The 14,636-nt window shown below is 36.8% G+C and overlaps 1 protein-coding gene across 3 annotated transcripts in view; it reads left to right on the forward strand.

Moving 5' to 3' along the window:
- Window positions 1–14,636, forward strand: part of LOC135208639 (fumarate hydratase, mitochondrial-like) — a 20,049-nt gene continuing 5,413 nt past the window's right edge. Inside the window, exons 1-6 of one of the 3 annotated variants that reach the window (XM_064241024.1) lie at window positions 9–164; window positions 8,001–8,033; window positions 8,309–8,329; window positions 8,967–9,017; window positions 10,909–11,043; window positions 12,116–12,280. In XM_064241024.1, coding sequence (XP_064097094.1) covers window positions 69–164; window positions 8,001–8,033; window positions 8,309–8,329; window positions 8,967–9,017; window positions 10,909–11,043; window positions 12,116–12,280 — 501 coding nt within the window. In that variant the 5' untranslated portion in view covers window positions 9–68. Of the gene's footprint in view, window positions 165–8,000; window positions 8,034–8,308; window positions 8,330–8,966; window positions 9,018–10,908; window positions 11,044–12,115; window positions 12,281–14,636 lie in introns of all 3 variants that reach the window. The other 2 variants (XM_064241025.1, XM_064241026.1) reach the window with 2 other exon arrangements.

A 14,636-nucleotide genomic window follows, 5' to 3' on the forward strand; every position in this document is an offset into this window, starting at 1 on the left:
TTCTTCTTCCCTTCCTTCCTTGTTGTGCCGGTGGCCCTGTCCTGAGCATAATAGAAATCGTAGGAACCATGGCTGCGCTAAGGATCACCTCTTGTCGAATTGTAAACAGCCTACGGGGACCAGTCCCTGCCAATACTGCTGGCATAGCAACAACCAGCATCATGGTAAGAGTTTGAAGGAATATTGTTTTTATTAACACCATTCTTCCCGTCCAAGACCTCTGTTTTTAGTACATACGGTCAATCTGTGCGTCGTCTGGGAGCGCTTACAGTTCAGTTGACCACGGGTTTCGTCTGCTATGGAATCGGCGGAGCAATACAAACAAGATGGCGGACGCTTTGTTTTGGCGCCCGGTTTAAAAACCCCGAAACCTATAAAAAACGATAATGGGGTGGGGGACCCTTTTGGGAACCGGGGTTTTTGGGTGGGGGAGTCATACGAGTAGATAAATGAAAACGGTAATGGGGGAGCCATTGGGAAACCGGGGTTTTTAGGTGGGGGAAAACCCAGATGACGACAACGAACACGAAAAACAACAAAACCCTAGCAGACGAAACCCGTTGCCAAGTAAACTGTAGGAGCTCACGTACCAACAAAAATGTAGGAGGTCCCGTCACCCGTTGTGTTAGGCTAACCAAACGACGGCAATGAACACTAAAAACCACGAAACCCTAGCAAAAAAAAAACCAGTGGCCAACTAAACTGTATGAGCTCCCTTTCCACGAAAACTGTAGGAGCTCCTGTCCCAACTAAACTGTAGGAGCTCCTGTCCCAACTAAACTGTAGGAGCTCCGGTGATCGTAACCAAACGAACCAACCTAACCAAACTTAGGCCGCGTGCCCTTACCTGGGCCTGGGGGGCTTCGCCCCCCTGGACCCCCCAGTATAGTATATTAAGTGATTGCTACCTAACCAAAGGAACCAACCTAACCATAGTTAGTCTCCACGTCCTTACCTAGCCGGGGGGCTTCGCCCCCCTGGACCCCCCAGTATAGTATACTAACACTGATTGCTACCTAACCAAAGGAACCGACCTAACCAAACTAAGTCTGCATGTCCTTACCTGGCCGGGGGGCTTCGCCCCCCTGGACCCCCCTGTGTAGTAAGTTAACAGTTATAAATATCTAACCTATATAACTTGTCCATACATATGGCTGGCACCCGTATATCCTTACTGATAACTAAACAAGATGAATATTTCCGAGAATACATTGGTTAAAGTCAAGGCCAAATTGTTTGCTCGAACACATGGACTGCGTTCGAACACGTGGACTTCTAGCGGACGTGAATGTTCGGATGTGTTGAGCGTCCCTGACTTCAGCAAAGCGGAAATAACAATGGCGTGCTTAATTTTGTCAAAATAATGAAAATAACGTGCATTTACATGATAACCTTACCTGGAGATGTTGCTAGTCGTCCGATGATTGGCCAGGTCCCCCCCCCCCCCCCCCCCCCCCCCAGAAATAAAGAACTTAACAAGAGAAATCGGAGTCGCTGAAATCTTCTGGGTAGAGGATTTTTTTTTCTTTCTTGGCGGGACGGTTGTTGTCCGAGATGACTGAACAAGGGGAATTTGTGGACGAGGCACGGGTGGAGGTGACGAATCCGTTTGTACAGCGGGAGCGACGTCTCGTGATTGTTTGTTTTCAGCGATATTGGCCTTCAATTTGGCGGGTGTTGAAACTAAAATCCCCCAGTAGGCCTGCTTTCATTAAATAAGTGACTAGGGATCGTTCGTCTTGACACAAAATGTAAATGTCTTCCAGCGTGACTGGAACGGCGGCAGCGAAACGCCAGTGTGCGGAACAAGACAAATTGCAGTGTTTGCCAGATTGCCTTTCGCCGAAATCGGCTAACTCAAGCTCTAAAATCGGCTAAATTCCGGCTAGACTTAACAGAAAATGGCTAAAAAAACGGCTAATTTTTTTTCTTTATTGTAAGGTATTTTCTTCATAATTTTTACAAAATCAATGCTTTTGCATTTAAATCATTATAAACTACATTTTTTTTAATCCTGAACAAAGTTTCAAAGTAATAAGCATTTCTGATTTAGAAAGTATGGAGAAAATGTTGTTTAATTGTTTAAATCAAAGATATGTTTCAATGAAAATAATTTTATCATGCTAATAAAAGTAAATATATATATATATATATATATATATATATATATATATATATATATATATAGATATAGTATATATTATATTTTATATGATATATATATATATATATCCTCTCAATTTGAGCTCAGAAAGTAAACAAAGGCACTAAAAGTGACATGTTCAGTTTAATTGAAACTAATCTAAAGAAAATATTTATTTGTTCAATAAATGGTAATTAACAAATTGAATCCCTACAATAGAAAAAAAAATATTCAGTGTATCATAATTACTCACACTTGTTATATTTACATAGTTTGCAATATAATGTTTAGATCATCATCATCATCCTCAATATCTGCTTCGTCGGTGACGGTACTTGATGGTCCAGGTTGATCAATTGTGCTTTTTTGTGAACTTCGATACTTATCATTTGAAGGAATTAAATCAAACACTTCATTTGGAAAATTATATGACACTCAAGTTTCTGACATACGGTTTAAACCATAACGTATAATATGTAGTAATGCATTTGTAGTGTCTGTTTTCATTTTATTTCTCAGGTTCATTTGACTGAAAACCCTTTCATTTGCAACAAAGGTTAACCTGCATATCCATTAATAGTTTTTATTCATAAATATCAAACATACAAAAAGAATTTTCCTCCTTTCCCTAACCCATACATGAATTGAACGTCAAATCACAAGTTTATACAGACCAATTTCCTCCGCCCATTTATAGTAGCCTACAGTGTTATTTATTCTGTTAGAATAAAGTTTATAATGATTATGTAATATATGTTATACATCTTTACTTAATATACAGTAATTTTGAGATTCACTGTATATTCTGCTATGCTTGCGAATCATATACCTATAAATGGTTAAATACAGTATCGTTTCAATGAGACAAAATGATCGATTCTGGTATCGCAGCCACATATCTAGCCTCTCCCACAATGCTGGGAGACAATATATAATCCTTATATGGTTAAAAGCCACAATAACTGCCAACTTTTGGAATATTTACTTTGGTTTATTCTTCGAAACTAGCAATGATAATAATAATAGCAATAAATCTAAAAATCGGCTAAAAAATGGCTAGGCAGCTGGGAAAATCGGCTGATATTTCCGGCTATCGGCTAGATGAAATATTTTCCGGCTAGATTCTTCCAAAATCGGCTAGATCTAGCCGGAAATCGGCTGGCCTGGCAACCCTGACAAATTGTCGGCAGAAGACATGATGAAACACTGAACTGGCTAGAAGGCAGGAACAGACTGAAGGGTCGAGGAAGGAAGGTCGGAGAAAGGTCCGTTCCAGGTACTAGTATCCTAGCGGACGAACTAGTACCTGGAAAATATGTATCGAAGAATGTAAAAAAATGTAGGTCATACAGATGAGTTGGGCAAGGAAAGAAATATCGAATAATGGGGAAAAAAATGTATCCTACAGATTATGTTGGCACGGGTAAAACTATCGTGGGCAAGAGTCAAAATATCGAATAATGAAAAAAAAATGGAACTCCTGCAAATTAGTTGGGCAAAGCATGGGAAAAAAAAAATAGAATAACGAAGGGAAAAAAAATGGAGGAGCTCTTACATTTCAGTTGGGCATGGGTGAAAATAAAGAATACTGTAAATTAAATTGGAGGTCCTAAAGATTAGTTGGGCAAGATTAAAAATATCGAAGAGAATCGGCTTTCATGTTGATGCATGTTCGGGTTCGGTCCTGTGGGTTGGGTTCGGGTTTGGTCGGCTGGGGTCGGGTTTGGTAGGCTGCTGGTCATCTGCGAGAACTACTTACCTTGGCGGAGGGATTATGGACCGGGCAAAAAGGAAAATGGTGTTACACGGTCCGGTCAACTAAACTGTAATCTACCCGTCGTCTGCAGAGTCTTTGCCGGTCCGTTGTATTTTCTTTGAGATATAATGTCGATTTCTTACATTTCCAGGATAAGTGTGCTGGTGTGGCTGGACACGCCCATTGTAGTGAGCGCATGCCCATCCAGTATACTATATTCCAGATGTCTCTTGAAATGTCAGGAGAGTATTTTGGATGGTCTAGATTTTAGGGCTCCACTTCGGTAGATATAGGTACTACTACTAGCTAGGTAGTTTATATAGTAGTATTACCCAGTAGCTATTACCTAGCAATGACTACTTGTTTAGGCTTTTTATAACTACTGGAGATGGATACATTCGTAACTTTAGGTAACTGGTTAATATATTTGAAATTACAGCTAACATGGGTTGACAACCTTTCTCAGTTATTGATTAGCTAGGTAGTACTTTACTACCTAGGTAGTAGGTAACCATTCTTGAATTTTTTTTAGCTAAGACTAATGACGCACTACCTATGGGTAGGCTAATAGGCTATACCAGGTCATTTAACCCAAGCTTAGCCTAGTATCCAAGTTTAAGTGTAACCAATGACAACAGTATAGGATATAGTAGTATACTACTACCTAGCTACCCAGTATGGTTACCTTCTGTGTTTTTTTGTTTTTGTTTTTTTATCAAACTACAATTAGGGTAAAACATCACAGCAGGCCAAACAGGCCACCTACAATCAACGCTTGCCACCCTCTGAAAAAGTACATTATAACGCGTCCTGACACCGGAGATGGACATCAGTCGCGACTTCTTGTTGGTGAGAAACGGAGCTAAAGACCTCTACTCTCCTTTCGAAGTAAGTATTTTCTCCAAAGTTAGAAATTAAGGCCAAATTTTAAGATTTAAACAGAGGGTAGTGAAAAGGGTGGCTACGGCAGTGGAAACCTCACCAAAACGCTTTAGAAATTTTTACTTACAACTAAAAATGTTTCGAAGATTGACGCCATCTTGATGTTTACGGAGTCGCTTGTGTCAACAAACTTCCCATTTCCTGTGCTAAATCTGCACACCACTTGTACCCATAGACGCTGGGGCACTTTCATCACAACAATCGTAAACCAACCTCTTACCAGCACTTATTCAAGGGGACTACGGCATTCTTTGCGGCGTTTTGCGCTCTTCAATTGTTTATCAGTGTTGTCAATTGGTATGTGTTTACCCTCCAAACTAGGTATAAGACTTACACAAAACCGGGGAAATAAGTGAAATTAGCGTATCTATTTGTATTATATATACGTACATATTACAGCAATTTTATCATTACTGCATTACTATGACAACTAGAATTCATCGAAACAGTTTGTAAATGCATCGGCGTATGTGTGACGCTCCACTAGATTGGCAACGATGAGTCATTTTTCCTCACGTCGTCTGCTCATAAGTATACATCCGAAACATTTGTAATTTTTGGGGGTTAATTTGGTTGCAAAAAAGGGATAATAGACATGAATTAAATAAACATTTTGAAGTAAAGTTCTAAATATTGAGTAAAGTAAACAAATAAGGGATAAAGCTTTGCATCTCATAATCAGTGTTGGTCTGCTGCTCGTAACTGTGTTTGTGGAGTGAGTGCTTAGGAACCAGGAACCACAGCGTGGTTCAAGTGCACTGTGGAGTGAATTAAGACCAAAATGTGTATAATTACAATCAAATAAGCACTGTGGAGTTTCAGTTGTGATGGCAGTAAGGATAAAAACCACCGATTACAAGGTAAGAATGAATTCAGTTCAAACCATAACCCCGGGAATAACAAGTTTCATACTTTCACTAATATAGGCAACAAAATGTTGTTTTATTGTGCTGATTACAACTGTAATCTTGAGTAAGATCAATAAACGTTACATATATACGCTAACATTGTTCAAATGAGTGCTGGGAAGGCTGGGGAAAGATGGTGGCCGTTACTGATGAGAACCTTCCATGCAAAACGTAGCCGCCATATTGGATTTCAAAACTGCCTTGAAAACATATTTTACGAAGAGCTCACATGCTTATTTTAGTTCGTATGGGGCTTTCATATATCACATTATGTTGACGAAACTTCAGTCTTTTAAATGGTATGCTTAGAGTTGCAATTGTATTCTTGTTTCACCAATTAAATATCGAGTGAATAAGACCCGTCCACTGTGATGAGGGTTGGCCTGCCGTGGTGTTCTACCCTATACTGGTGTTAAGCCACCCTACTCTTGAATTATGCATGATTCACACAATATGTTGCCAGAATAGGATGCTAGACCAACTTTTTTTAATTCAAACTACCTATTAATCTGTAGATTTAGCCTACTACTAGGTACACCATGCTAGGGAATAGCTTATAGTATTGAGCCAAGGCTTGAATAAACTTGGAAAACTACTACTGACTTTTTTACATAGGTATGCTTACTGGTATGAAAATGGGAATGACAAAACTAAATAAAAAATGTATGTTTATATTTGACAAGCAGTCTTATGTGTGTGGGGATAGGGGGTTTAAAAAATTTGATTTTGAAACATATATACCAGTTTGATGTTGTTTACAACCAGTAAAAAAGTACTGAAATTGCTTGGTTGGTACTTCTGGCAGATACTGTATGATTAATCACTACAGTTGGCCAAGTTTTGCATTCAGCCTCTTGAAGATTATTGCATAGGATATCTCAAGTTTTGGTATTTTTGAGGAAGAATTTTGAGGTATTCAGAAATTGCTTTAAATCTGTATTGTTTTACTGCAAAGTCAATAGTATGGTACATCTTTTGTCATGTACCCGTTGTAGTACAGAATTACAATGTAAGTAATAGTTACTAGTAATGATTTGTAAGGCAGTTTAATAATTTGTGAATTATTGATTGATAACTTTTCATAAACAGGCACGGCAAAAATTGTGACCATCAATGCCATTGCGCCTGAGTTAGTATTATTAGTAGTATGGTTAGCAAATAGCTGTGTAGAGTATAAGGTGGTTATTATAATCCAATGAGTTTTTGGAGAGTTGTATTGTATTAGGATGTAATTTTCTGTCTGTTTCTTGTTTTGTACACTTTCAGCACACTGATTTCAACGAAACCAAATTTTATTCAATCATTCATACCTTGGATTTCTTCTGAAAAAAATGTATTTCAGCTTTTCACTTTCCTCAAAATTTTGAGTGTTAGGGTTGCTACGGACCTCTATTTGTAGAGATCATAAAAGATTGCTACTGACTTGTTTTGCAGAGAAGATAAAAAATTTAGATTTATAAAACTATATATTGATCATGTCTCTTTCTCTGAATGTTATTCTGGGATGATTTCTTTTTTCTCTTCTCCAAAGGACAAAATCAGTGTAATTTCATAAAGTTTAACAGGTCTTCATATCATCATCATATCATCATTCTCCTTTCTTAACCCGAGTAATGGCCATACAGTCGTTTTTCTGTAAATACTGTACTGTTTTTAGGTAACCAAAACCACCCACCAAGCCATGATTTCTACATCAATTCAGTATAAATTTTCAATCCTTCACTGTATATTTTGGGAATTTTCTCGTCCTGTCTGCTGCAAGTTTTGTAATTTTATCTCTTCAGTAGGCAGATCTATTGTTTCTGTGGGATTTCTAGCAAATTGTGAGGTGGAACTTTTCAATGTAGGAAGCCCTCTTGCTTGGTTTCACTTCTATTGAAAAAACTCAACTAAAGTAATTATACCAATCCAGATTAATAATATGATTGCATTTCTAAGGGAATTGTTGGTACCTGTGAAACAAGAAATTTATTTATGTTTATGTACCTAGTACTTATACGTATTTGATTGTTTGCACCCACATTCGATTTTTGTGACATAGGACTCTTTAAGTACATGTTTAGTCTCTAGAAACATTAATACCCACAATTTTTAGAATTATATTGGTTGGTGGATTTACATTGCAGTAGATAGTTTTAGCAGCCACGTTATCACTGTTTTCTTGTATAGTGTACCAAATATAGACATGCTCTATTTGTGACACAGTAGATTATGATATTGTCCTAATGAATGTTTTAAATTTTCTCATCAGAAAACTAAAATAGGAACTACAAAGGTTAAGCAGGTAAGCAGTAAGCATAAAAAGATTATTGCATTTTGAAAGCTGCATGGGGCTGTGGTTAAAATCTTCAAGATTATTAATGCATTTGCTGGTAGTTATCATTGTTGTGATGTCATATATGTATAGTAGATCAGTGTCTTAGCTTAATAGTGAAGTTACTTATACTTTTGTGATATACTGTAATTTCCTGTACTACTTGTATATGAAACTCTCACTGAGGGAGTTTTCAGCTTTTAATATCTACTGATTCTGACAACAGTAAAACCCTCTCCCTCTAGTTTATCGAAGGCCTGAGTAAGGTAAGGTTTTTTTTTTCCATTTCTTGAATAGCCTCATCATTAATTGTTGGTGAGCCTGAAAATTAAGCGTCTCCTCTGATATATTGTAGATGATTTTTACAAGAAAATGATATTCCCAGATGCTTCTTTGTGTTTGTTCAACTTACGCATTCAGTACCATTTATTATAGAGTACAGTATTGAGAGTTCAATTTGATACTTTTCTATAAAGTCAGTTGAGTTTTTTTTTTTTATCTCTGACAGTCTTGTTTCATTGGTGGGTTACGCATAACCAGAATCATTTATTAAAATTGACTTGACACCTTTCTGTTTAAATCCAATGTTTTATTTGCCATGATTGATATAAAATTATAGTAAAAAGTTAATGTGAAGGTTGGTCATCTCTGTCCCCATAAATTATTTTTTTCTGGAAGTATTTTAGAATTTTTAAAATGGTTTAATCAAATAATTGATTTGAGAAAGCTGCCTTATAATAGGGAATACTGTACTATACTGATTATGTGACTGCACTGCCAACTTTAAGCTTACTTCTAATATCCAAATACAATGAAATAATGCAGAACATAAAAAGTAGAATATATGTGATTATAATCTTTAGTCAAGTTAATTTGGCATCCCTCTGCTTTTTGGAAGTGCAGTTCAAGCCCTCTGAGACACCAGGAAAGGATCTCAAATTTGGAAGAAGTTTGGTAAGCCTTTCATTTTTTTCCAATAAAGCAAACCTTGTCTTGCTGGCTAATGCAATAAAGAACTTACTTCTTTATTTGTAAGTTCTTGTCAGATGCACAAGATTTTGTTTTATAGTTTTTCAATTCTTGTCAGATGTATTATTCTAGTGTGCAAAGATTGTGAAGTTTTAAGTTATATAAATCAAATTGTCTTGATTGATAAATCAAATTGTCTTGAATGAAAGGACTGATCCAGAGGTCCACATCAGGCCTTTTAGTCCCAGCCAATACCTTACCACTTTTAGGGGTTTATTAAGGACTTGGGCCCATGGTAGTGTAAGGTTGGCATATCTAAATCTAAACCAATCTTCAACCAGATCAAATATGAATAGCCACAGAGAATGTGCAACAAATATTTTTCCTCGTTTCAAGCTAATTGCATAAATAGCTTTTTATATGCATCCATTTTTGTAGCTTTTCACATTTATCATGTTTTTCTTTAAATCCTGTATTGCAGACCAAAAATTGTTTCATTTTTCTCCTATTTTAAGAACATTCTGTATAGTGCTAGTGACTAGGTTTTTTTTTTTTATACTACTGAACTACATTACAAATTTTGACTGACTTGATTCATGAAATTGTAACTGACTTTCATTCAAATGAAGTGTAAGTTAGATATTTATTGATATAATTTTAATTGGCTTAATGTGGATGTTTTATGAAAATGGTACTAATGTACATTTGTTTTATTCTGGACCTTTAGTTTATTTGCAAAATATTATTACTGTTTAAATTAGTTCCATGAGAGTAACAAAGCTACACTTTGGTTTCAATTTAGAATACAGATATAAAAGTTCATGCATGACATCAGGCCTAAAAATTTTTCTTTGTCATTCTAATATGTAGCTATCAGAAGTTTGAAAAATGTCCTTGATTCCAATAATCATTATTGTATGTACTACTTAGTATTTTTCATCTGAATTATATATGGTGTATTATAGACATGAAAAATTGTAATGTGGTCCCTGAAATAATTCCGACATTATTAAATTTTTTACATATTACTATAGTTTGAAGTTCAATCAAGATTTTTTGGTAACTTTCCAATATGAAACAAACTATTTTGTATCAAGATGATCTTTAGATCATGTTCATTTTTGTGAATGATTAATATTGTAGTTAAAAAAAAAAAAGAACAGAAATAAAAGATGATTCAAAGTCTAGATTAATTGATAGTCTGCAAAAAATGACTGACTTCAACAGAAATTATATTTTTTAGTATATGTACTAATCTACCTTTTTTAAATTTCAGATTTTAAGTAGATGGTTAAAAACTTTGGTTTCATGCTTTTATGCTGCTTCAAAAAAGACACACCAGTTGTATTCCTTGCTATTAAATATACGTACTGCTTTTTCTTCTGTATAGGAATTTGCTATAAAGGCTATATGAAGATTTAATTTCACTGAAAAGCCACTCACTATTTAGTTATCAAAGCTTTTTCTTTTATTTTCTGGTGTACTTATACTTTTCCTATTAGTTTTAGCTCTGAATATTGTTTTTGTTCATTAAATACATAGTAATGTAGCAATTTCACACTTTGCACTGATGTAGAAGTGGAAGTACATGCTTTGTTACTAAAGAGCCAGGGTTGTTAATGTTAAGGGAAGTTAAATGTAGTTAGTACAGCATGTATAAAATGTTCTTAGGCAATTAGTATTGGAGTTGCTTTAGTAGAGTAGATTATATTAGTTAGTTTGTTTTTTCTGTTGTTTTAGTTAAGTAGCCTATGTTGGCTGTTAGACATTTGTACAGTAAGTGTATTTTAATACATATTCAGTAGTAGCAGTGTTAATATGTAAATGTTACAATAACCACTGTTATGAATTGTGTTACAGAAAGTTTCTGTTACAGGGAAGTAAGGAAGGTGTCCGCAAAGAAGCAGATACGTTTGGAGAACTAGAAGTGCCAAACTCGAAGTACTATGGCGCCCAGACGGTTCGCTCTGTCATGAATTTTCCAATTGGTGGGGAGACAGAGCGTATGCCCGTAAGTTATTTTTAAGTAATAAATTGCTTTTTAGATCATATGGTATTTATCACTACAAAATGCAGTTGTTTCAAACAAACCCCATCAGCTTGCAAGAACCTAGCTATGGGTCCCAGAGGCAACATAGAATAAAGAAAAAGAACAACTCTGGCTATCCAGATACCCCAGTGCCACCAGTGGTAGTTAGTAATATTTTTTTACTTAAAGTTGGTTTTTGGTTGTAAAGATCATATAATGCATTAAAAGGTAAATATGTTTCATGATTAAAAAATAATTGATGAATATCTGATGTTGTTAAATGTACAGACTTCTAAACAGGGTAGTCTGATCTTTTAAACTTTTTTGACTGAATATAAATAAAATTATATTCCTGTTAATCTTAAAAGGAGTTATAGTCATATATAAAAATTTAACTTCACGTATTTTGATTGACATAAACCATTAAATGTGGGTAATTACCAAAAATACAGATGTAGCTAGTGTACAAACTTACCCCATAGGATCAGTTGATGAGGGTTAGGTGGAGGACAAAGATATCTTGGGACTAGTCTTATGGTCAGTAAACTATCTATCTCTCTCTTCAGAAATAAATCGGTGATTGGCTGAATATCACTGCTTTCAAATTCATTTTTCTTAGCAAGGGCCACTAGCATTTAATGTGTTGCACCAGAAGTAACAACAGAAATAAATGTTATTACTGTTAGAGTTGTAGAAATATCACACACAAATATCAGCTACATTACCAGTTTGGCCTTGTAAAAGCAAAATAAGATTGAGTTTTTTTTTTTTTTTTTTTTTAAAGAAGTATTTTTGTTTATAAGACAATTATTTTGAAAATCAACAAGTTACAAATCCATATAATGTAAATTCCACTTAGTTTCATTTTCATTGAATACTCTAGTTTTAATTGAAATTAATACCTTATATGGAAGTGTTTTATTTAATTGTAAATGTAATAAAATAGTACTTGAGATTATTGATCAGAATAGAAAAATAATTTGCTCATCCAGCATGGTTCATGCATATCTATTACTGTACATACTGGATTTCTCATAGACTATTTCATTTGCAGCTGCCTGTCATAAAGGCATTTGGAGTTCTGAAGAAAGCAGCAGCAGAAGTTAATAAAGAATATGGCTTAGATCCAGTCGTAGCTGATGCTATTTCCCAAGCAGCAGATCAGGTCATTAGTGGGGAGCTCTATGATGAACACTTCCCCCTTGTTATCTGGCAGACAGTAAGTACTGTCATATAGTTATGTATTTTTGAATTTGTAAAAAAATCACAGCAGCAGAAGTTACAAAAAGGATCAGCATGAAACCTACATATATTTCTTTTGAAATTTTATGAACTGTCTTTTGTTCATATACGAAACAAACCTTCGGTTTTAACATTAGGATAAATACTTGGCGCCACCTGGAAACCGGTAAAGTTTAAAATAATTGTGTACACAAGGGACTATTGGCATCTGTGCTTGGTCACAAGACGTGTTGGGCCACCCACATACCTCTCATTAACTCGTGACCCCGTTAGTTATTTTCTTACCGCCTTTAGGTGAGGACGTGCTTTGCTCCGTCCTTTTAAAGCCGGTTTAGTTTGCCCCCTGTTGTTTTCAGTTTGTTGTTTGGAATTCCCGGGTATGTGAACATGAAGCCTTCTCATGCTGCGAGACTTCCTGGATACCACAAGAAGCAGATAAACGCCCTGTTATTTTCTTCGACAGTTTCGACGTCGAAGTACTCATCGTGTAGTAAGTCGTAGGTGAAGAAACTCTTAAGGTACGGTTAATTCGTTACCTGTGCTTTGGAATATCACATATTCATATGAATTGCCTGTAATCCAAAGCTTTGATGTATCTGGATGTGCTTTGGGAAGTAATTATGACTAATTGTGCTCCTTTCCCTGCGGGGAGAGGCGTGCATCGCTGTCTTGTTTTCGTTCCAGATACATGGGTAGAGAGGATGCAGGTGTGCGGTCGCTGTTAGGCTTATCAGGAGAACCAACACAAGAAGGACAGTTGGTTTGATGTATAACGTTTTGCTGCCAACCAGGATCCCACGTGATGGATGTCCCTTTTATCCTGACATGCACTGAATGGCGGTCGGATGCGTCGCCATCTGTAAAGAAGCAGATAGGGCAACAAGGCAGCCTTTAATGTCAGGTTGCTCTGACTACGAGAATAACATCAACAGCCTTGTACTTCTGGTAGGGTGCTGGCTTCGCATTATAACATCAACAGCCTTGTACTTCTGGTAGGGTGCTGGCTTCGCATTCGAGTTGCTCAGTGACGTCATAAACATGGCGACCGCCATGACGTCACTTCACAGCTGCGGCCTACAGGAAGACATACTTACATTTTCATTTCGAGGTACAAGCGTACTTTATAACTGTGCTTTCGGATTGGAGGTTTTTAATGCACATTGTTTTTGAGAGAAATTACAAGCGTTAGGAGATATGTCACATAATGGATAAGAGACAAGTCTTTCCTCTGTATCCTTCCACTTAGGCGTCAAGCTTAGGTGACTGGCTTTGATGCCAGTGCGTTCTCCTGCCAATCCTGGAAAAATAGGGACTTCGTAGCTGATTCTAGAGCCAAGAGGAGAAGTTTCTTCTCCATCTTCGAGCCAGGATTGTTACATCCCTATTATATGAAAGCATAAGAAGTAGTTGTAATTGTTGAACAAGTGAAAGATGGAAAGTTAGTCTAGTGTGGCTGCTGTGAAGAGTTGGAAAAGGCTAGAATCAGGGACTTCATGACTGATCCTCGTGCCAAGAGGAGAAGAATAATTTCTTCTTCATCTTCGAGCCAGGACTGTCACATCCTTGTAAAGTAGAAATGCCACAGAATGTTGGGTCTCTTGATCTTGGCTGCAAGAGTACCATAAACAGCCTCACGCTTCCATCAAGCGTGTTGACGTCATAGCCAAGACCGCTTGCAAATGATTAGCCTTGACGGACTACCACCAGGCACATACATCAGTCACGTTATAGGAAACTGACCGTGGATGGGGGGTCTTCCTCTGACCTTGGTAGAGTGGGAGTACTCAATAACCAGGGTTTTGACATAGACTCAAAAGTAGTCTGGAACATCAGTTCCAATTGGCCCCGGAATCCGAGATAATGAGTCAATGCAGCACAGGTCATGATGACAGATACATTTCTTAGTCATGTTCAGTACGGTGTGATTATGTGTGAGGGACCTTCAGCAGGGCCGGCTTTGACTTGTCAAAGTACTCTGTGGTTATAGAAAGAACTACGTCACCTAGAACATTAAGGTGGTAGACGTAAAGGAACAGGGCAAACAGAGGCGATTGGTCAAGCCTACTCCTTGTTTGCCAAGTTGTATCAATGAGGTTTTACAGAAGAGAAGGTCATCAGAGGAATATGGGCCTTCTGGCATTTAAGAACATATCTGTTAAAATGATCGTGACGGTTGGTCTGTGACTGTATCGAAGCTCAAAATTGAGCAATTTTAAGAAGGTGTCTTGTCTGTTCATTGAAATTTGAGAGTGGGTTCTTTGTTATGAAAACCACTTTCAATTTCCTGTATATATATATATAAGGTTGCCCAGAGGTCCTTGGACTCAATTTCC

The sequence above is a fragment of the Macrobrachium nipponense genome, chromosome 35 (genome assembly GCF_015104395.2).
Source record: "Macrobrachium nipponense isolate FS-2020 chromosome 35, ASM1510439v2, whole genome shotgun sequence".
In the NCBI taxonomy this organism is placed as follows: domain Eukaryota; kingdom Metazoa; phylum Arthropoda; class Malacostraca; order Decapoda; family Palaemonidae; genus Macrobrachium; species Macrobrachium nipponense.